The following is a 21,719-nucleotide window of genomic DNA, read 5'->3' as shown; positions in this document are numbered from 1 at the left end:
TAAACAATAAGGCCACCAAGGAGCTAATGATCTATAAAATAGCTAAGAAAAATCTCAAGGCAGAGGTGTTGGAGTTTCTTCTATCTCCCTTTGTCCTCTATACAGGGACTCTATTTTACTGAGGGCAATAGATTAAGGAATTATAAATATTAAGTGATCCATGTAAATATATCTTGGAATTTGTTTGCAATGTAACTTTTTTATTTGTAGTATGTACTAAATTTTTTCATAACATGATACAGTAAATTAGTTGTAATTTAGTTCATTTTAAAGTGCTCCCTAATTGTTTTACCCCGTGTCCCTTTATACCTGGTAACATTATCATTCTTAACATTTATGTACTGTACTGTTGTATTTCATTCTTATTTATTAGTCTGTTGACACATCTAAAGCTGTAAAGTCCTTTACAGGCATTAACTAATTAATTCTCTCAACACCCCTGTAAGGTAAAGACCTGATCCAAAGTTAGTTGAATCAATGATGTGATTTCTACTTACTTCAATGGACTTCGCATCAGAACTTATGAATGTAGTATTGTCCTCATTTTAAAAAAATGGGAATACTGAGGTAGGCAGCATAAGTGACTTAATCAAGGCCACAAATTGAATCACTGGCAGAATAGGCACCAGAATTCAGGAGTCTTGACTCCCAGATTCAGGTTTAGTACACTAGACCCAAATGTCTCTCCTTATTTTTTAAAAATTTTAAACAAAAATAGTGTAAAAACCCTTAATTCTATTTGCATGTCCACCAGGTGGTTACCCAAGTGTCAGAAAACAGGCAGTTGGCCACTTTTTATTCTCAGGCTCTTCTCACTTTTGAAGATTCTATGCTGTAATGTGGGAAAAATAAATGTGTGCGTATTTTCAAAACTGCTTTCAGCACTTCTCTTGTAGCATCCAGTAGAGGGTGATATTTCTCTCTCTCTCTCTTCCTCCCCCAAATAACACGTAAGTCACCTTAATGACACAACCTTTGAATAAGCTGGATACTGCAGAGCTATGTGATTTGTGAGTCTCTGAAAGCCTGTAAGACTACCAAACAGTTTGCTAGAATTGACTAGTGACTTTACTATTATGGTACATCAGTGAAGGCATGGGTTCTTCTGGTTTTTCTAATTTCTTTGATCTGAATGATTTGTAATCAGTAGTTAGTTACTTGAGCAATCGGGTTCCAAGTGAGCTATCACATACACTCACTTGAAAAGACAGGGAGATTACCACTGTAATATATCTGGGAGGTATTCTTCAGAAGTGATCTGTAAAGGAAAAAAGAAATCACAGTCTGAGTGAGAAAATAGATGGACTTCAGGAAAAAATTACTGCACAATTTCAATTATTGCACAAAACATTTGTCATTGAGGATGGAAAAGGACATTAAGAAGGAGCCTGGAGTTGGCAGTGGGATATGGTCTTTCATCATTAGGCCACCGTTTCAAATTTTGGCCCAGAGTATTCATGGATGGAAATCAAACCATGACTGTTGGGTAACTGTTTGCTTGCCTGTGTGAAATGAGTTGGTGGCCTAGTTCCTAGTGAACGGGTTCCACATTACAGAAACCATCGCTACAGTTTCATTAACTCCCACCTTTATAGCTGGCAAAGATTCTTCAGAGAACCCTCCAAAACATGGTTTTGAGACATACTGGCATGGTGAGGGAATTCTCTTCTGCCGCTGCCCCAGCTGTACCATGTTCAAAGAATAGGTGCTGTGGCTGCACCTTTCACAAGCATCAGGTTGACATGAATTTTATCTTAAATAAAAAGGCTCAGAACTGTTAAACATTATTCCTGTTGGAGTGCTCTAACAGTGTCATGGCTGCTCCAAATGCAATGGTGGTAAAATTCCATCATAACTAAAAGAAGACACTTTAACCCCTTAATTAAAGGGGACATTCTTTCTCCGACATCTTTGTGGTTTTGGGGAATCCATTTTTGTTTCCTATCACTTTTTATTATCGTAATTAAATTAAATTAATTTGATTTATTTATTTGGATAGCAGCAATAGTGTGGTTGGCACATTACAGATAGGTTTGCATTGTCTTGGATGTTCAGCTGTTTGCATTTCTTTGCTTTGAATATTCCTTTTCTGTTTATCTCTCTCTCTCTCATGCTTGCTTTCATTGCTTTCCAGATCATTTCTGAGAATACTCTTTGTTTGACATGCTGGGCTGGATAGACAAAAAGGAAGAGAGGTTTAATATATTTAGTTAGCAGCATTTTAATAAGTAATGGTGTTCCTTTTCTCTCTTGACTTTAGAGTCGTATTGAATAATTGTAGAGATAATTACCATATTTCTAGATTCATAAAAAATGTGGCTGATACCTGACCAAGTTTTCAGACTGATCTCTACCCCTGCACTGTGCCTGTAGCATATGCACTCATTTTACTGCCACAGCCACCTGTATGCCACTAAAAAAAAATGTCATGGTTTGTGGAAGTGCACACTTGAGTGTATGCAGAGAACAGGCAGTGTACGCATCCCAGTGTATGCAAAGAACCGGCACATGGCCACATGCTCAGATTTTTGTGATCACAAGTAGGCATTGGGGTCTGAATACTCATTTTACTGTACCAAGACAATGTCACAATTTGATCTTTCTAATTACTTCATTAGTCTTTTTAAATAAATACAGACTGTTTGTAATTAGCCCTGGAATTATTTGATACAATTTGAAATCAGATAAATTTTGAGTGGGAAAGCCATTTACTCAATAAATTCTACAAATGAAAAATACCGATGTATTATTTCCATGAATCTTGACTGGTGTTTACTGTTTAATCATTCAGGAGGTAACTAGCTTATTACGCTCATGGATCCTGTACAGTTTCATCCCTTTCTACCTACCCCTCCCATTTCTAAGATTCCATTTCCTGTTTAGGGCTTTACCCAGTGCTCACAGAAGTCAGTGGAAAGATATCAGTGGGCACTGGTCATGTTCATAGTTCAGAAACCATTAACTGCTTTGTTTCCTCGGGCAGGAAATGGAAGATCTCTTACAGAACATTATGGACCAAGATTTCTAGCATTGGTTTTGTTCAAACTGCTAATTCTTGAGCATAATTTTGCAAAAAGTTGTAACTTGTGGTTTGTTTGTTTTTTCTCACATCCATATTTTGTAAAAGTTAGTATAATTTTAAGTAAGATGCTTAAGATTCATTTGTTCAAATGCATTTTAGGATCTCATTATTTGTCCTGTATTAAAAAAAAAGCTTTAAAAGCATTTAAGATACTTCATAGATGGAATATTTATCAAACTAAAGCACAGCAAAGAGCAAAAAAGACCCCACAATAAATTAATGTGCAAGATTGCAGACACCACATACATGTACATATAGGATGAATTAAGATTTGTGATAATCTTTTCTTTCTCCTGGGTGTTCCTGCTCAGAATGTTTTGTCTTTTAAATGTGCTGTTAAAATATACTAAAACTGCCTTTATCAGGAATTTAGTGACAGTGACATTGAGATTCAGAGTGAGTCGAGCTCAGATGAGGAACAGAGAATCACTACAAGAGTTTATCGCCGGCGTGTGATTCTGAAGGTATCCTGTGATTTTAGTTCTGGAGGTACCACTGGCATGGATTTGGTCTTGACTGCTGTGCTAATGTTCAGTGTTAGTCATATTAGACTCCCTCTTGTAATGTGCTTTCCATTTCTGGTATGTATTTACAATTAAAATATTAGGTAGTCTTTCTTTGCTTAATCTCCAGGCTTATGGTTGTCTTCTGGTGGGAAACAACCACACAGCGTTGCCTTTTTGTCTCTCTTAATGCCATTGTGTTCTGCATAGCATCATTAACACAGTCACTATATATAGTGAGATATAATGGTATATGGACATAGTTAGATATAATGAAACCTTCAGGGTTGATAACCACTTTCCAAGCATGTCTGGTATGGAACAGAATGTATGCACACAGGGCATGTATGATATATTTTGGTTTTTCTTAATTTTAATTGCATAAATCACAAGTAAAACACATTCTGTAACATTCCGTAAGGGTAGGATTTAGAAACATAAGATCTATTGATGTTCCATGGGACTTGTGTTCCTAAATCCCTTAGGTGCTTTTGAATCTCTTTCCCTACCGATATTTGGGCCTGATCCAAAACCTGTTGAAGTCAATGAGAGTCTTGAGTGGGTTTTGGATTAATCCTTGTTTGATGTTTTTACAACAACATGTTGATGGAATGTATTCACAGATATAATAATACTTAATAATGTGGTGTCATGTAAATAAATACAGTTGTTGTGTATATTTTGTTATACACTCAAATAATTAGCTGTTACTTGCCCTAGAACAGTGGTGTTCAACCTGTGGTCCGTGGACTCCTGGGTGTCAGCAGACTATGTGTAAGGGGTCCGCAAAAGGTTATTGTTACTATAGAACAGTGGTTTTCAACCTATGGTCCGTGGACCCCTGGGGGTCTGCAAACTACGTCTAAGATTTCCAAGGGGGATCTGTACCTCCATTTCAAATTCTGTAGGTGTCTGCAAATGAAAAAAGATTGAAAACCACTGCCCTAAAACATTTACATAGTCAAAGATTATGTCAACACTATGAACTAGGGCTGTGACTCCCATGCTGGCATATAAATACAGATATGTATTTGGCATGGCTAAGCCATGCCTCTGCTGCTGCTACCTGTATTACCATGACTACACTGCTATTTATACTTGTGCTAGCTTAATGAGAACTAGCACCAGTATTTGTATGCGAGTAGGGGAATCACACCCCTAGCTTGTAATGTAGACATAGCCAAAAATGTCTGTATCTAAAACATGAATTTTAATATTCAGTTATTTGTAGGATTTTCTTGTATGTTTTTATTGAAAAACAGTGATGAGGCCAGAAAGACAGAGCTGCTGTCATGCTTATATAGCTGATGCTATAGTGATGGAATTTACCTGTGATATAATAGTTATTTTAGTAGCATAAATTCCAGCTATTCATGGCATTTCAAATCTGCCTTTTTAGATTAATATTTGTACGTTTATGGAAAGGGGGAATGTATGGGGGGGGAGAGGAGGGAGAGCTCAGTGGTTCGAGCATTGGTCTGCTAAACCCAGGGTTGTGAGCTCAATCGTTGAGGGGGCCATTTAGGGATTTGGGGCAAAAAGTGGGGATTGGTCCTGCTTTGAGCAGGGGGTTGGACTAGATGACCTCCTGAGGTCCCTTCCAACCCAGATATTCCTATGATTCTATGTGTCTATGATTCTTAATACTGGTCAGTTCTACCTCCTCTCTATGATATGAAAACACACTGCTTTCCAGACGTATTGATCTCTCCAAGATGCAGGCCCTTGTTTAATACCATACATTATATGCCTCTTCAGTTTATCAGTCATGTTCCCTTCTTTAAAATCCAAGGGAGGCTTGCCGGGGTGATGGCTGGATATATCCCAATGGGACTAAAATCTTTCTGTCATCTTTATGGGAGAAGCCTGTTGCCGTCTTTCAAAATCTCTAAACTGTTCATTACATCTCTATGACACCGCAGTAATTGTAATCTGAAGTATTCGACGCAGCCAGAGAGGAATAAGAATGTTGTTCCTGTTTTCACATTGGTCTGTTGTTGTGAGGGTATCATAGGGCAGTGTAAGCTGCATTGCATAAAGATTCTCCCCTGGCCAGATGCTGAGCTCTTAACAGCTCTTTTACACTGTTGCAGTAGCTTGAAAAGCTATTGCACAGAAAAGAATTCCTCCCTCCCTCCCTGCCTCCCTCCCTTTGTGTTCTGTTCAATACTTCTCACTGGTTTCGCAAAAAGAAAAGGAGTACTTGTGGCACCTTAGAGACTAACCAATTTATTTGAGCATGAGCTTTCGTGAGCTACAGCTCACTTCATCGGATGCATGTCGTGGAAACTGTAGCAGACTTTATATATACACAGAGAATATGAAAAAATACCTCCTCCCACCCCACTGTCCAGCTGGTAATAGCTTATCTAAAGTGATCATCAGGTGGGCCATTTCCAGAACAAATCCACGTTTTCTCACCCTCCACCCCCCCACACAAATTCACTCTCCTGCTGGTGATAGCCCATCCAAAGTGACAACTCTTTACACAATGTGCATGATAATAAAGTTGGGCCATTTCCTGCACAAATCCAGGTTCTCTCACCCCCTCACCCCCCTCCCAAAAACCACACACACAAACTCACTATCCTGCTGGTAATAGCTCATCCAAAGTGACCATTCTCCCAACAATGTGCATAATTAAGGTGGGCCATTTCCAGCACAAATCCAGGTTTTCTCACATCCCCCCCACCCCCATACACACACTCACTGGTTTGTTGTTTTAGAGGCTGTAGCAATAGGAGACTGGGGCAATTTTTTTTTTTTTTTAAGTACCAAAAATTCAAGTTCTAGAATTGAACTGCCCCAGAGGCCAGTGTTCTCTTTTCCAGTTAAATCATGCTGCCTCAGACAACTCGCCTGGCCCATTGTAGTACTGATCCTATATATTATGGTTTGGAGCAAGTACTGTATTATCTTTAAATAGGGACACCCTTGACATGCTTGTTCACTTTTTACTCCATTGAAGTCATTAGAAGTTTTTCCTGAGTCAGAACTGGGTAAGGATTTCAGGATTTGGCTCTTAGTGTTGGGTCCTTATCTTGATTCAGTCCTATTTTTCCATATCAGTAATAGCAAATGAAAGCAGGTGATTACAGGCTTGGCCGCTCCACCATGGAATAGCTGCTGTGCAGAGGGTTGCACATGTGACATTTTTACTGTAGTTTATATTGATTACTGTCTCATCGCTACATTAAAAGTAATAGAGGTTCCAGGTATCCCACAGAGGTGAAATTTGATCACCCCTGGACTAAGGATAAATTCAATCTTGTGGAAAAAGAATTCACTGGATGACTCCACAGGTAATGTTAGGACTAAATTACTTTATTGACTTTCTCATTTCTTTATTTCTGTTTTGTTCCTTTATATGTTGTTGTTTTTCCTATTACTTATTATTTGCTACGTACAGTTATTGTGCTCTTCTCTGTTCAAAATATGGAGAAAGTCATTTCCCTGTCCAAGGAAAGTATGATCGAAGGGCACAATCTCGTGAAGTGCTGAGTATTCTCAAACTCAACTCCCATTTGTATATAGCACTTTACAGTATTGAACCATACATTTAGACAAAATATGTAAGACACATCTCCCCATATTACCAGATCATGGGCTAATCTCAAAATGGTAGAGAATTTTTTTTCCTCTCCCTTTCCCTGTTTGGAATTTGGTGCTAGGACTCACAAAAGAGGTGCAGGAGTATGGGCAATTAACACACAAGGAGAAAATAGGAGCTTCAGCCGTAAGATATACATTTACAGGCAGATCTAAACCCCACTGAATTCAATAATTACAATAAATGGTGACCCTCATTTTTATGCTTTTTAACAATTCTAAACAAACAAAATGATTTAATCAGCATCTTGCAGAAAGTCCTGTGAAAGATCTGCATTTCACTTCACAACCATTTTATAATGAAAAAACCCCTAATTTCTGTCAAATTTCACATCATTTTGCAAGTTTTATTCCCTTTACTTCTTGACGCTGTTGTGGATGTTCTGTGTTTTCTTCTAAAAATATTCAGAAACGGGCTCTTTTCCCTCCATCCTTTTTGATAGTGAAGTGACAAAACAGGTGGTTGGTTCTAAGGGGTGTTTGTCTTAGTCTTCAGTAATGCAGAAGGATCTGAGCAGCAGTTTATTACTAAGCTAAAACCAGCAACTCTTGTGATCTTATTACTCAGGGGAGACTTATTTATGGAAAGTGAAAATATAACCAACCTACAGGTGGCAAGAATTACGGGTGAATTTCACCTAGTGCACATGGCCTGTTCTCCACATCAGCTGTGCATCAACGGCTTACATTGTGCTTTTAGCCATGAGAGAGCCCTCTCTACTGGGGTGACTTTCACTCCATATGAATAAGACAGTAACTATGTGCTCTAAGTTTCCCCCACCCCAACCTCATCCATGATGTGCCAATGTCAGTGTTTTGGAAACTATTGAAGTTACTGGCTTATTTTAACAAGTCAGAACATAAATGTAAAAGCATAACCATTAAGACAAACTGCTTATTATCATTATAACCACACTGTATATAGAAAGAGCTTTTTCTGCATTACCAACTTCTAAATCTCAAACCACTTTCTGCTGCCCCAACAGAGGCATTTCTTCTTTTCAGCTCTGCACTTAAGTTTACCAGGGCTCTTTTCTATAGCTTTAGTAGTACATCTGTGAGCAGTTGTAAGAATCAGCATAGCTGACAGACTTGCAGAATCTGATTAAAGAAACCTCCCCAAGTAGGCAGAATCCACCAATGACAATGACCTTAATGAGATATTTGTTTCTTGCGATACAGCCACATAAACTTGAGACCACAAGATACAGCTGCTGCTTAAGAACTGCAAGAATGTGAATCTTCAAAAAAGAACTAGAAAAATTATTGGAGGACAGGTCCATCAATGGCTCATTAGACAGGGGTGGTGTCCGTAGCCTCTGTTTGCCAGAAGCTGGGAATGGGCAACGGGATGGCTCACTTGATGATTACCTGTTCTGTTCATTCCCTCTGGGGCATCTGGCATTGGCCATTGTCAGGAGACAAGATACTGGGCTAGATGGACCTTTGGTCTGACCCAGTATGGCCGTTCTTATGTTCTTAATCTTGAGACGGCGGGATTAGGTGGTGTTGATGGGTTTGGTTAGTGGGAAAACAGGATTCCGGGCATCTTAGAGCTGCTGCTGCTGCTATGGAGTCATCCGCCCCAGTCTTTTGGAAAAATTTAATATTGGAAGGATCTTTTTACTTCACCTATTTCCTTCTGCTTTTATGCTCCATTTTACTCTTGTGGGTCACAGAGACTCAGCTACACCCTTCTTCCCTGCCATTAACAATAACAGATAAAATAGGAACAAAATGAATCATTATCCTTCTAACAACAAAGCAAACATAAAAGAAAATCAGAGCTCTCCGGAACCAAGAGTAACCTTAGGCACATGACTGCAGCATTGACTGTATAACCCCGTTTAGTTGGAGGTCCCTGAGAACACACACAATCTGTAAATAAAAGTTCAGAAAATCAATAGGGCTGGTTGGAAGACTTAAAAAGAAAACAAAATGCTGCTCCCTGGGTCTCCTACCCTGGAGAGCAGCAAAGAGGATGCCAATTGGCTTTGGAGGGACTGCATTCCAACTAGTATGGTAACAAAGATCTGGTTTGAAAAGCCAGCCAGCATTCCCTTCATTGTACTCTGGGGTTGGGGCAGTGGATCACAGCTTTGTTCAGTACAATTCCCGGGATATAACTGAGCTTCCATTAATCATGAATGTACTATATGAAGTTTTTCTTCCTGCTTTTCTGAAGCTCTCCATGTTGTGACAGTGATTTAAACCAGTCATGGGTACAATAAAGCTTTATACAAACATGTTGCAGCAGGAAGAATCTACTCTTCACCTCTGTGGGGATGCACCAGTTATGTATTTTCAAGGCAAAAAGCAGCAGTTGCGGTGGGGTTATCTTATGTGCTGTTCTAACCCAATACCTCTTTATGTTCATGACAACAGCAAGTAAAACTGCCAGAGGGCAAGTTTTTCTAGTAAATGTCCTTCTTAATAACTACATCGGGCTAGAAAATTCAGTGCAATCCGATCTATCTCCCTACCTACTGTGAACCCTACTGTAATTTATTTTAACTACCCACAAGCAAGAAAAATCTGTGAGCTAGATTTCATCAACACTGGCTTGCTCAGTATTCACTACATTTACCATTAAACTGTGGTTAAAGGAGCATGTAACTAATTAAGAGCCCAAGATACCTTTGAAGCTGAATCCTCTTGCAGTAAATGTCTTCCAATTTACTGATATGTTGTGTTTCAAAGTTGATCACAGTAGGTGTCACTCATTTATGTAAAAAAATGTAAACATACAGACAAAATTCCCACCTGTTTATGCAGTAAGAAAGGAAACAAGTGTAAAAGCAACCTGAGAGCAGCTGGGCATGCACATGGCATCGTGTGTTGGTTACCTTTCCTATGAGCCATACTTGTTATGGTGGCGGTTATGGTGATGTTATTATTCATTATTTGTATTACAGTACTGCCTAAAGGCCCTAGTCGAGACCCCATTGAACTCAGCACTGTACACACACACACACAGCCCCCAGCAGCAAAATGCTTACAGTCTAACTAGAGAGACAAGGTGGGTGAGGTAATATCTTTGATTGGACCAAGTTTGGTTGATGAGAGAGACAAGCTTTCTTCTTCAGATGAGAGCTCTGTGTAAGCTCATCTCTCTCACCAATGGTCCAATAAAAGATATTACTTCACCCCCTTTGTGTTGCTAGTATCCTGGGACCTACACAGCTACATTAACAGTGCATACAGTCTAAATAGAGCAGACAAAGGATGGAGTAAGGGGAGGAAACAGAGGGGGACAACTTTAACTGTGATTCCTGGAGCTACTTAGGCACTTGAAAACTCTAGTGTTTTTGACAGGAGCCCTGAATCTAATTCCTTTATAAAAGAAAGAAAAGTAAATAAATATTAGACCCACTCAGCTCTAATAACAACATGTTCTGACATCTTGTGGCAAGTCACTTAAGGGACACTCGTTAGGTTTAAAATTTTAATGTATATTCTTACTTTATTACTAACTCCGTGGAGAGAGAGACCCCGTCAGGACTCCTGGGTTCTATCCTAGCTCTGGGAGGAGAGCGGGATCTAGTGGGTTATAACGGGGAGCAGATACATCTGGGTTCTGTATAAGAACATCAGAATGGCCGTACTGGGGTAAGACCAATGGTCCATCTAGCCCAGTATCCTGTCTTCCAACAGTGGCCAATGCCAGGTGCCCCAGGGGGAATGAACAGAACAGGTAATCATCAAGTTGCCCTGTTGCCCACTCCCAGCTTCTGGCAAACAGAGGTGACAGACTGCTGCCCACCCTGGCTAATAGCCATTGCTTGACTTATTCTCCCTGAACTTATCTAGTTCTTATTGAAACCCTGTTATAGTTTTGGCCTTCACAGCATCTCCTGGCAAAGAGTTCCACATGTTGACTGTGAAGAAATACTTTTTTTGTTTTAGAGTAACAGCCGTGTTAGTCTGTATTCGCAAAAAGAAAAGGAGGACTTGTGGCACCTTAGAGACTAACCAATTTATTTGAGCATAAGCTTTCCTGAGCTACAGCTCACTTCATCGGATGCACCGCCATTTCAACAAGATTTCATTTCAAATATTTTCTCCATTCTATAAATAGTGAGAAATGTTTCTTCTCATGTGAACTTTTTGGCTGTTTGATTGGGTGAACTGAGTGCATTTTTCTTTTAAAATCCCAAATTTTACTCTCAGTACTTGGATTTTAGAATTCCTGTACATAAATGGTTGGCACTTATAGCTTAATGGATGTCTGTTTAGGGACTACGCCATTGTGAACTCCTGCTTACATTGAACATGAATCAGACAACAGCACTCTAACATTTCAGAAAAATTACTTGTTGCTCAAGGAGTTCAATGCATGATTTAGTGCTTAGAAGAAACAAGTTAGAAACTCAGTAAATGCTTTAAGGACACCTTTCATGTACTAAAATATAGCTATTAGCACATTTATACAGAAAGCCTTTCACGTTATCCATGTGAGATAAATCCATTTGAACATATTTTATTACTTAAAATCCAACCTAGCATGTGTTTGTTGCTTGGAGTGGTGTGAAAATAAATGTGTGGGCATTGCAAAAATATAGGTTCTATTGCTAATCTTATAACACATTCTTTAGGGTGAGGAAGCAAAAAACATTCCTGGTGAATCAGTAACAGAAGAACAGTTTACCGATGAAGAAGGCAACATCATCACAAGAAAAGTAATCATGAATTGCAGTTTCACTATTCTGAATCGTTGTATTCAAGTAACTACTCTTACCAGGCTTTCTCCTTTGAGAATCAGGAAAGAAAATCGATACTTTTCATGTGTTGCTTCCTACAGGTCACCCGGAAAGTAATAAGACGTGTTGTTATCCCACATGAGAGAAAAGTTGGTGAAATGGTAATGGATGGGGGGGGCTACAAAGAAATAACAGTAGAGGAGGGTTGTGCTGACTATCTATAAAGCGCTACTAAAGGGCTGGAGGTTTGCAATTTAACATCAAGTCTTGGCAAAGAGAAGTGCTTGCATTGTTGACAAGCTGTGCATCTGGACGAAGGGCAAGGTTTTACCATTGTAATGTTTACTGATAGGGTTCATTTTCAGAAAGATCTGTTTTCATTGTGCTAGCAGCAAAAATCTTTTTCACACTAAGATATCGGGGTTTGTTTGTATAAAACAGTCAGTGGTTTTAAATTTAGGACTGGGTGTGAATTCTCCCCTTTGACTCCTCCCTCCCCTCAAAAATAAGTAGTTTCATATGTGTATTTTGGTTGTCTTTTAGCATCTTTACCCTGGACCTGATATGTGTTTTGTATCATTCCTTCACAAACAGAAAAAATATTTACCTGTAGCGAACAGGGGACCTGATCCTACAACCCCTTACTCATCTGAGTAATCCTTCAGTGGCACAGCTCATGTGACTAAGTGGTTTCAGGATTCAGCCTGCCATGAACATGTTTGGATTTTGGCAGTGTGAAAAAGAGAACATCAGGCCAAATCCCAAAATCCTTACTCAGGGCCAGCCTCTCTGGAGAATAGAATGAAAGTAGGGCTGCAAGTAGCTTCTGTCTGCCCTTCCATGCAGGAGCCAGTTCCAACTTCTTGTATGCCCTGAAGCATAAGAACTGCTCTTTCTGTGTAACCTGTAGGGTACAAGTCATCCCAAAGTGACTAGGGGAGATGAGGAGGAGGGAAGCCTGTTCTCTCTATCTCTCTCTCTCTCTCCTGGTCAGCAGAGCTGGATGGATGCGCTGAAGGCAGTATATTGCATCCCTGAAGAGAAATAGTACAGGACAATGTGGCTGTCTTTAATGCAGCCCTAATGCAGGACTGTTCCTCAAAGGTGCTGTTGAGCCCTCAGCTTGAACTAAGTCTTTACTCTGGAAAAACTCATTGAAGTTAATGGAGCTTTTGTCTGAGTAACAACAGAATCACTGCTATTGTCCCTCTTCTGATAGTAAAACACAAGCAAATGAAAATAGAACAGAGTTGAAAATATAAATACCCATGCCCTCCTCCCCAGATGAAACTCTTCAGTCTTTTAGTCTTACCAGAAAAACATTACTGTTTAGTAAGGAAAAACTGGATTTGGAATGTACTGTGAACTAAAAATGGGTTACTTCAAATATAAATATAAATGAACCTTACCGGTGAATTCCACTGATGCCCTATATAACAAACACTTTTTACTCCAGTGTGAAATAGGCCCATTATTATCAGGGTATTTATTTTTAGATAAATATTAGGTTATTTTTAATTAATGTAGAATAGCTGCAGTTCTAGGTCTTGTTAGGGCTTTGATTTGATTATCAGTTAACAAGACATCCGAAAACTTGGCCCAATCAGTTTATTAAACATAGATAAATCGACACAAACAGAGAGGATACCAACTCTTGGAAACAGGCTTGCAATGATCACAGCTTCAATTTTTCATCTGTGTCTATCCTAAAATATGAAGTTAATTTGACTAGTAGCCTTGTTTAAAGCAAGTAGAAGATTCACGCGTTAACTCCCCTTTTCTTATCTAACTTCATGCCTGTTTTTCAGGATACAAAGACATCAGTCCAAATCCTCCCTAACATATTGTTTTCATCACACAATAACATTCTGGATGTCAGTATTCTGGATAAACCATAGAGTCATGAACTGTTTTCTACTAATGGACCCAACACAGAATTCATATATAACTTTCCTTAACAGAACATACATCATACTTCTAACAGATTCTGCACATAGAAAAAACAAAGGCTGGAACAGTATAACTATTAGTAGATTTCCACAATAAAGCTTAGCATAGGCACAAAGAAGTCTGCTCATTGTTCTACAACTTAACCTAAATACAATGCATTTTGGAAATATATATGACATTGGCTAATAGTCTGCTGTTTTAAAAGACAAGAATCTTTAACTAGCGCTACAGTTCTGTCACGGAAGTCACAGATTCCGTGATTTCAAGAAATGTCAGCTAGTTCTTTGGCTTCATCTTCAGTCCCTCTCAGGCTAGGGCTTTAGCCTCGGGCAGAGGGCTTAGGTTTGGGCTTCAGCCCCAGGTGGCAGGGCGAGGGTGACCAGATAGAAAGTGTGAAAAATCAGGACACTTTTTTTTTTCACAGGGTAGGAAGGGTATAGTTGCATATATAAGACAAAGCCCCTAATTTCAGGATGTCTGGTCACCCTAGGCGGGGCTCCGGCTTTGCCTTCAGCTTCAGACCTGTGCGGTGGGGCTCTGGCTTCAGCCTGAGTTTACTAGGCAATTTAAAAGCTTCTGTACTAATGCAGTGAAAACTGCATTACTTTGTGTACATTTCCATGATTGTCTATTGCACATGTCCTGTCCGTGACTTTTAATAAAAATACCCTTGACAAAATCGTAGCCTTATTTATGACACATGCACCGCTTGTCAGTTTCCTTGGCCTTATTTCTGCTGCTCTGCTTTGGTGGATTTTTTTGTTGGCTCTTTTTCTTCCTTTACTAACCTATTCACTTTAAAGCACAGTTGTTATGAGACCTCATAATAACTATGGTTTAAATTTTCAAAAGTGGCCACTAATTTTGAGTGCCTAACTAGGATGCCTATGGGTCTAATTTTTCCAGAGATGCTGAGCACCTACAAATCTAACGGACGTCAATGGGAAGCTCAACCCTAGGTGTTTCAAGTTTGGTACCAACAACGGAGGCATCCAAAATTAGTGACTATTTTTGAAAATTTAAACCTGTGATTTCTACTTTTAGATGATATTTCCAGCCTGTTTTTGCAGCTCAGCAGAGTGGTTAACTCTGAATTGTGTGTAACTTTGAAATGAAGTGTTGATTTAACTGCTTTTTACTTATCCTATTATAGCTACAAAGGACCTGTTTGGAAAAGTTTTATAATTCCAAACGCTTTCTGCATATGTGTTAATGTGTGTACCTTTTCTTGAAAGCAGGGAGAAGGTTATAAGGTTAAGACGAAGAGAGAAGTCAGACATGTGGAGAAGAAGAGTTATTCATAACAGCAGAACACTGAACGGTCAGTTTGACAAATATCATTCCATTGTTTAGGCCAAGAGCAAATACAGTACTAGTGCGCCAGTTAGCATATTGTATAATCAATGAACTCGTTTGCCCCTGCATCTGTTTTAAGCTGGGAAGTCCAATATCAGGCCCCCATACTGCAAATACGCACAAAATATGTGTGTGTTATTTTTTAAAACTATCTGTTGGAGTAGAGTTCTAGGAAACATACAGTTCTCAATTAACAAAATTTCTGTTAATAAAATCAGACTTGAAATGTGAGAGGCAAATGACTTGCATACAAGTAAATGTAAACAGCATATCTTGAGTGAAGCACTTCTTTCAGTCACACATATAATCTCAGTATTATGAAAGCCAATGTCCTTGTAAAATTCAGTAAAAAGTCTAAATATACATCAACAAATAATCCTTACCAAATGTTTCCTATGAATTTTATGGATCCATCCTTTACAATTATAACCAAACAGCTGACGATTTGTAGATTCTGCTGAAATAAAACCTATGCCAAATTTAAATGGTCATTATTGCAATTCCTCTGTATTACTTCACTAATTACGAAGCCAGCAGGATTATTTTGTAGCAAACTTGATTATAAATGAAGAAAAGGACGTTCTGTATGGCGCTTTGTTTTGCTTCAAATGGCTGATGTTAGTCAGAGCTTTATTCAATCATGCCTTCCATTTTATGCATATACTGTACTAGGGTATTTTTAACCCTGAATTTTCCTTAGCTTTGTTTAGAGTATTTTTAATCCTTAAACCTACATCCCACAAGCAGTCTCTTTCCCTACACAGCCTGATACAAGATTGACTGTAGGGATACAGAATAAAATAAATAGTATCTGTAAAACTAATCCCAATGTCATTCTGAAGATAAGTTAGAGGAAGAATGAAGTCATCTCCAGACGGCCCGTGGTTCTCTGCAACGATTATATTGTACCCAACCTGAGGTTCACTAGCTCTGCAGCTTGTTCCTGTGAGGTCCTGGACAATTTAGCTTCAGTTCAGAGAGGCACGTGTGGATTTTTTAAGAATGTGAATTGTTTCATTGATTTCAACAGGACTATACACACATTCTTAAAGTTCGTCATGTACTTAAGTGCAGAATCAGGGCCAGAGCACTCAGGATTTCACAGGATCCAGCCTCTGAAGAGCAAGCATCTCAAACCTGAGTACAGTAGAACCTCAGAGTTACGAACACCTCGGGAGTGGAGGTTGTTCGTAACTCTGAACAGAACATTATGGTTGTTCTTTCAAAAGTTTACAACTGAACATTGACTTAATACAGCTTTGAAACTTGACTGTGAAGAAGAAAAAATCTGCTTTCCCTTTATTTTTTTAGTAGTTTATGTTTAGCACAGTGCTGTACTGTATTTGCTTTTTGGGGGGTGGGGTCTCTACTGCTGCCTGATTATGTACTTCCAGGTCCAAATGAGGTGTGTAGTTGACTGGCCGGTTCATAATGCTGAGGTTCTACTGTACTCACTTTCTCTTGGCAGCCTAATAACCAGTTGCCAGCCCCCCAGGTCCGCCTAACACCATTTCTGAATTGACGTGTTTATTCTGAAACATCCAAAGTATGGTAACAGAACTAATACCACTTCACGGTGTGTCTGCAGAATGTATTAATACAATATTTAGGTACAATGAAAATGAATGTTCTTAATGAAACTCTTTCTCACTTGTGGAGTTTTGGCTAACTTACCACTCTGTAGAAAGCAAGCCAAAGAGAAGGACTTGATTGTAGGAAAATGTGCCCCAGCTAAAAGGTCTGCTCCTGTATATCTATCTAGGATCTAGGATTTTCCTGTATCTGTCATTCCTGTCAACCGGCAGATTAGATCTGTATGACAGTTGTCCTTATGCACCTAAACTATGCCCTTGCCCCTGTTGAAACCAGTGGGAATATGAGGTTTAGAAGGAATGCAGGATCAAGCCCAGTATTCCTTACGCGGTATAGGATGCAGCAAGAACCCGTTAGTGTGTAAGTGTGATATAATGCCATTGCCATAGGATGAATACATAGCATGGTGGGAGTATTCAATTTTAAATAAAATATTACCCTATAAAGCAACTTTTGCCTAATCCATCAAACATAGTCATTCTGACCTGCTTAGTGAGCCCTTCAGAAAATAAATCCACTCACATTTACTGTGAACTGTTATAGCTTTCCCACATGATTTCCAGTATGTAGTTGTTCCTAGCTAGAACCTGGCCACAAATGCAGAAAATAATGAAAATGGCCCTCTGCACAGAGGTGAATTAATAATGTGATCTGTGCCCTGTTTTGACGTTCCATAATGAAAAGCTTGCAACTAGAGGAGTACAGATTAAGCAATATAAAATGTTAAGACTATTGAAAATTCAAACATTTAAATATTTTATTATAAACTCAAAACTGGGTTCATTTTCACAGATGATACGTTTCCAGGGAATTTGGATCTGGCTCTGAGCAAAAACAGATAAAGGAAGGGACTGGTTTTGAGCAAAGATGGCTTTCACATTGAAAATATGCAAAAATGTGTATTGTCTGCAAGTTTTTGAGGCAAAAATGGCTTTTTCAACATTGAAAATAAAGCAAAATTTGAATTGTGCATAGACATTAAATGCTGAAAATTTTCATGTGAAATTCTGTGAAATTAAAATTGTGACTTTCACTGAGATCTTCTTGTACCAGCAAGACTTAGACCTTGGGCTTTCAGAGCAAGGGATAGATTTATGTAGACAACATAAATGGGTAAAGACACATTGTTTTACCATAAAAGGACAAAGAGAGTGCTCTCCTTTGGAATGTGCATGGACCTGTGACCTGATTTAATAAACATGCTAGTCTCTGAATCCCACAGTCAGTGTTTAAACAGAGCTTAGAAAGACAAACAAGCTTTTCTACATTAAGTTGCTAGGAAGAATGGTTGGCTTCTTTCAGTTCATGGTGTGTTAGCATGTTTTTATTGCATTTTTATCTGTCATTAATATGGGATTACAGCACTGTCATCAGCTGTGATGCACTTCCATTGCTCTTGTATGACAGATTTAACAAGCTTCTTGGGTAGATGATAGTTACTATCACTATATGCAGAACTATATGACCATTTTCAAATAGGCAAGAGAGCATGAATTGCATTTCTTTCGTATCCATACCATTCTTATCCACCAAATTAAGCCACACGGTGATATGTCCATTCAATTCCTAGTCTAATCACACCATTGCCATAGGTAGCCTCATAAAGTCTTCCATTGCGTGTAGCCTCATAAAGTCTGATTCTGCGTGCCTTGTTCTCCTTGTCAGTGGGAGTTCTGAATGTGCAACAAGTGCAGGATCTGGGCCATAATGTGGATGACTGCCACACACAAAAATGTGATGATACAGGAGTTGCACTGTCATTCTGGAAACGTCGCTATCTCTGCTAGCATATATTTCTCAGACATTTTTGAAAAGCTGTTAACTTCTTCATTGTAATTAAATGTAATGTGTTCCAAACATTTTGTAAGCCACTTCATCAGGAGTGTGGCGCACCATACGTTGACAGACTTATACCTTCATACTGGCAATTCAACTAACCTCATTAAAAACTGCCTTATTTAACTTTTTATTACAGCATACGATAAGATTCATTAGACTTTTTTTGTATTGCAAAAATGTATGAAAATGATTCTCAAGAGTTATTCTGAAACCATTTTGTGCTATCTTTTTTCCACAGGGTTGTGTGCTTTTACTGCCAGTGTTCTAGACAGACACTATGGAAGAAAAATCAACAGGAATTAAACATTCACTGATACAAGTGTGCGTGTGTTTGCAGCTTCCACACATTAACCGCATGGTCTTTATGCAAAAAAACAATAAAAATTTAATTTAGCATGAGCCAATTTACAGAGCATGGAAATTCACTGTCATTCACGGGATTCGAGAGTGTGCAATTAACAATGCAGTGTATATACAAGATTGCCATGCTGTTAACAGCTTTATTTCAAGCAATTTGATGTCATCATAAAAGAAATAAATTCCTGTGGTCAGAGGGGACATAAGAAGATGAAATGGCTAAACCATGGAAAGACACTAAAATTACTAAATCCACAACAGCTCGCCTTATTTTTCTTGGACCCAAACTGTCAGGGTATAAAACACTATTTGTTTCTTTTTTAAACATCAATAGTTTTGCTGTAAATAAATAATACTGTATAAATTCTAACAGAAAATAGAATGAATGTTGATAAGGCACTGCCTCTTAGATCACAAACAGAATATTGCAAATGCATCAAACAAAATAGGTGTCTCAAATGGCTACACCTACAAGGATATTCTGCGTGTATCTTCACAGATTCTTGTATATTAGCAATTATTATGTTTGTATATGCAAAAATGCTAGCTTGATTTTAAAAAAATCTTTAAAATCTGCTGCAAATTTAAATGATTCCCAAAATGAGGAATTCAGTAGTTCTGTGAAAACTTTTCTTCAGAGTACTAATATTTTGATGCATGTGTTTCACCTTATTTTGATTAAATCTTTTCCAGTTTTGCAAACACTATACTGCAACATGATAAACAGGATTTTATCTGTAAACACAAAGCCCTTCATCTAATATTTGTTGCTGTTGCCAATTTTTCAATGAAATGACCTAAAAAAATACCATATACAGTAGTTGCATTATGGGGAGGGGGGTGCTATCTGTTCTCGCTTTATAATGGGGGTAATGCTTGCAGCTTTAGAACTGGGTTGGTGCTCTTATAAAGCACAAGTTTGGGATATTTTAAAATGAACCGAAGAGAAATTATTAGCTAATAGACTGGCAGCACGCTGTAAAATTATTACTGTATTGTGTACTGGCTATAAGATGTAGAATCTTTCAGTAAGCCAATCATCTGTAATCATTCTAGCAGTGTAATATTAGGTTGTTAAGGCTGCTGTGTTTTAAAGGGCATTTTTATTTGGGTTTTGGTGAAATACTTTAATTTGTTGATTATATTCATATGAAAACAACATTCATTGATAATAGCTCTAATTACGTATGTATGAAACCAACATACACTGGATGATCTAGCTGATTATTTAAGCATAAAATAAATTGTGTTAAAACTCTTCAATAATGTGTATTTTGCAGTATTATTACACCTTTTAAAATCATGTCTTCAGAATGCCAACCATTAATTATCCTAGCCCTTTTCACTTCTGTCCCACTCAGTTTGCTTTGTATGACACCAGTGAGATCGGCCATCACTTGGCATGCTTTGCCCAAGTGGACCAAAAAGGGGCCATGTATCATGCATCACATCCTCAACTAAATTAGGCAAAGCCCTGCTACCTACACCTGTTGGATTATTCCATTTATGAAACACATATAGCACTAGGGAAAGGATTGTGTTAAAACAGGTGTTACTTGACCAATGTCACAAGTTAAAGACAAATAGAAATGGAAGACTTGTGGCACCTTAGAGACTAACAAATTTATTTGAGCATAAGCTTTCGTGAGCTACAGCTCACTTCATTGGATGCATTCAGTGTCCTCTCATACATAACTCTGGTACCTTCTTTTACTCTATTTCACATAATCAAGACCCAATAAAAATACTACTTAACAAACTAGTTTCATTCCCAACACATCCATAATCACACTGATCCCCTGTAGATCATACACATACCTCCTGTACATTATATATCATGGATCACCATAATAGTGCCAGCATGATGGAATAAACCACCATGAATCTACAATCACTGTCCAATACTGGGTCCATCCTTTTGGACACTGTGATACATGCCATCAATCAAATGACTCTATTGTTTGTGCCATTCTTAATTATTTTACAATAAATAACTGACCTATTTACAATATTCACATACTCCCTTTTACCTGGTGTAACAGTATTAAAAATGAGATATTTGTCACTAACTGGCATTACTGGTGTTTCATGCATTACACCATTTTCATCATCCTTCCAAATTCTGGGCCAGATCGTGTCACGGAATAAATTGGGATAGTTCCATTGACTTCAGTGGCGTTCTGCCAATTTACACCGGCTAAGGATCTGTTCTTACGTGTTTATTATATGTTAATGTTAGCACATCAACTTATCTTTGTCAATATTTGTCAACATGGCTGGAAATTTTGGAAGCTGTGGCAATAAATGAAATGTTCTTTATAATTCTTAGAAGACATTATGTGTTGCAGTACATATTTTACCCCAATCATAATATTTACTGCTACCATATTCAAATGCCTCTGCTCATCACCCCAGTGAATTTGAAGGGTAACTATCGCCTCCCTCACTTACTCTGTTGAAGCACAAGTAGTTATTACTGAGGTCCACAGTCCTGTGTGACTCTGTGATATTCCAATATCGCCATCTTCACTAGTCAGTAGCAATCTACCCACCAGAGCAAGGATTCTCAGACCCTTTCATAATGTAGACCATAGCTTAAACCATATCTGCCTTGTAAAGAGATTGTCTTGTAGACACTCTCTTTCAAAATCATACAGACCACTTGCCCTCCCATCCATGATTGTATGACATCCCTGAAACAACTACAATCATTGTTTGCTTGGAAAAATA

General features: G+C 38.4%; 1 protein-coding gene across 11 annotated transcripts in view; it reads left to right on the top strand.

The window, feature by feature from the left end:
- ANK3 (ankyrin 3) overlaps window positions 1-21,311 on the top strand; it is a 554,708-nt gene extending 533,397 nt beyond the window's left edge. For all 11 annotated transcript variants that reach the window (XM_073353398.1, XM_073353395.1, XM_073353403.1 and 8 more), the window contains 2 exons: window positions 15,080-15,165; window positions 18,871-21,311. In XM_073353398.1, coding sequence (XP_073209499.1) covers window positions 15,080-15,148 — 69 coding nt within the window. In that variant the 3' untranslated portion in view covers window positions 15,149-15,165; window positions 18,871-21,311. The remainder of the gene's footprint in view (window positions 1-15,079; window positions 15,166-18,870) is intronic.
- The last annotated feature ends 408 nt before the right edge of the window (window positions 21,312-21,719 follow it).

This window comes from Lepidochelys kempii, chromosome 7 (genome assembly GCF_965140265.1).
Source record: "Lepidochelys kempii isolate rLepKem1 chromosome 7, rLepKem1.hap2, whole genome shotgun sequence".
Taxonomy (NCBI): Eukaryota; Metazoa; Chordata; order Testudines; family Cheloniidae; genus Lepidochelys; species Lepidochelys kempii.
The sequence above is the reverse complement of the archived record's forward strand: the minus strand, read 5'-3'. Positions and strand labels throughout refer to the sequence as shown.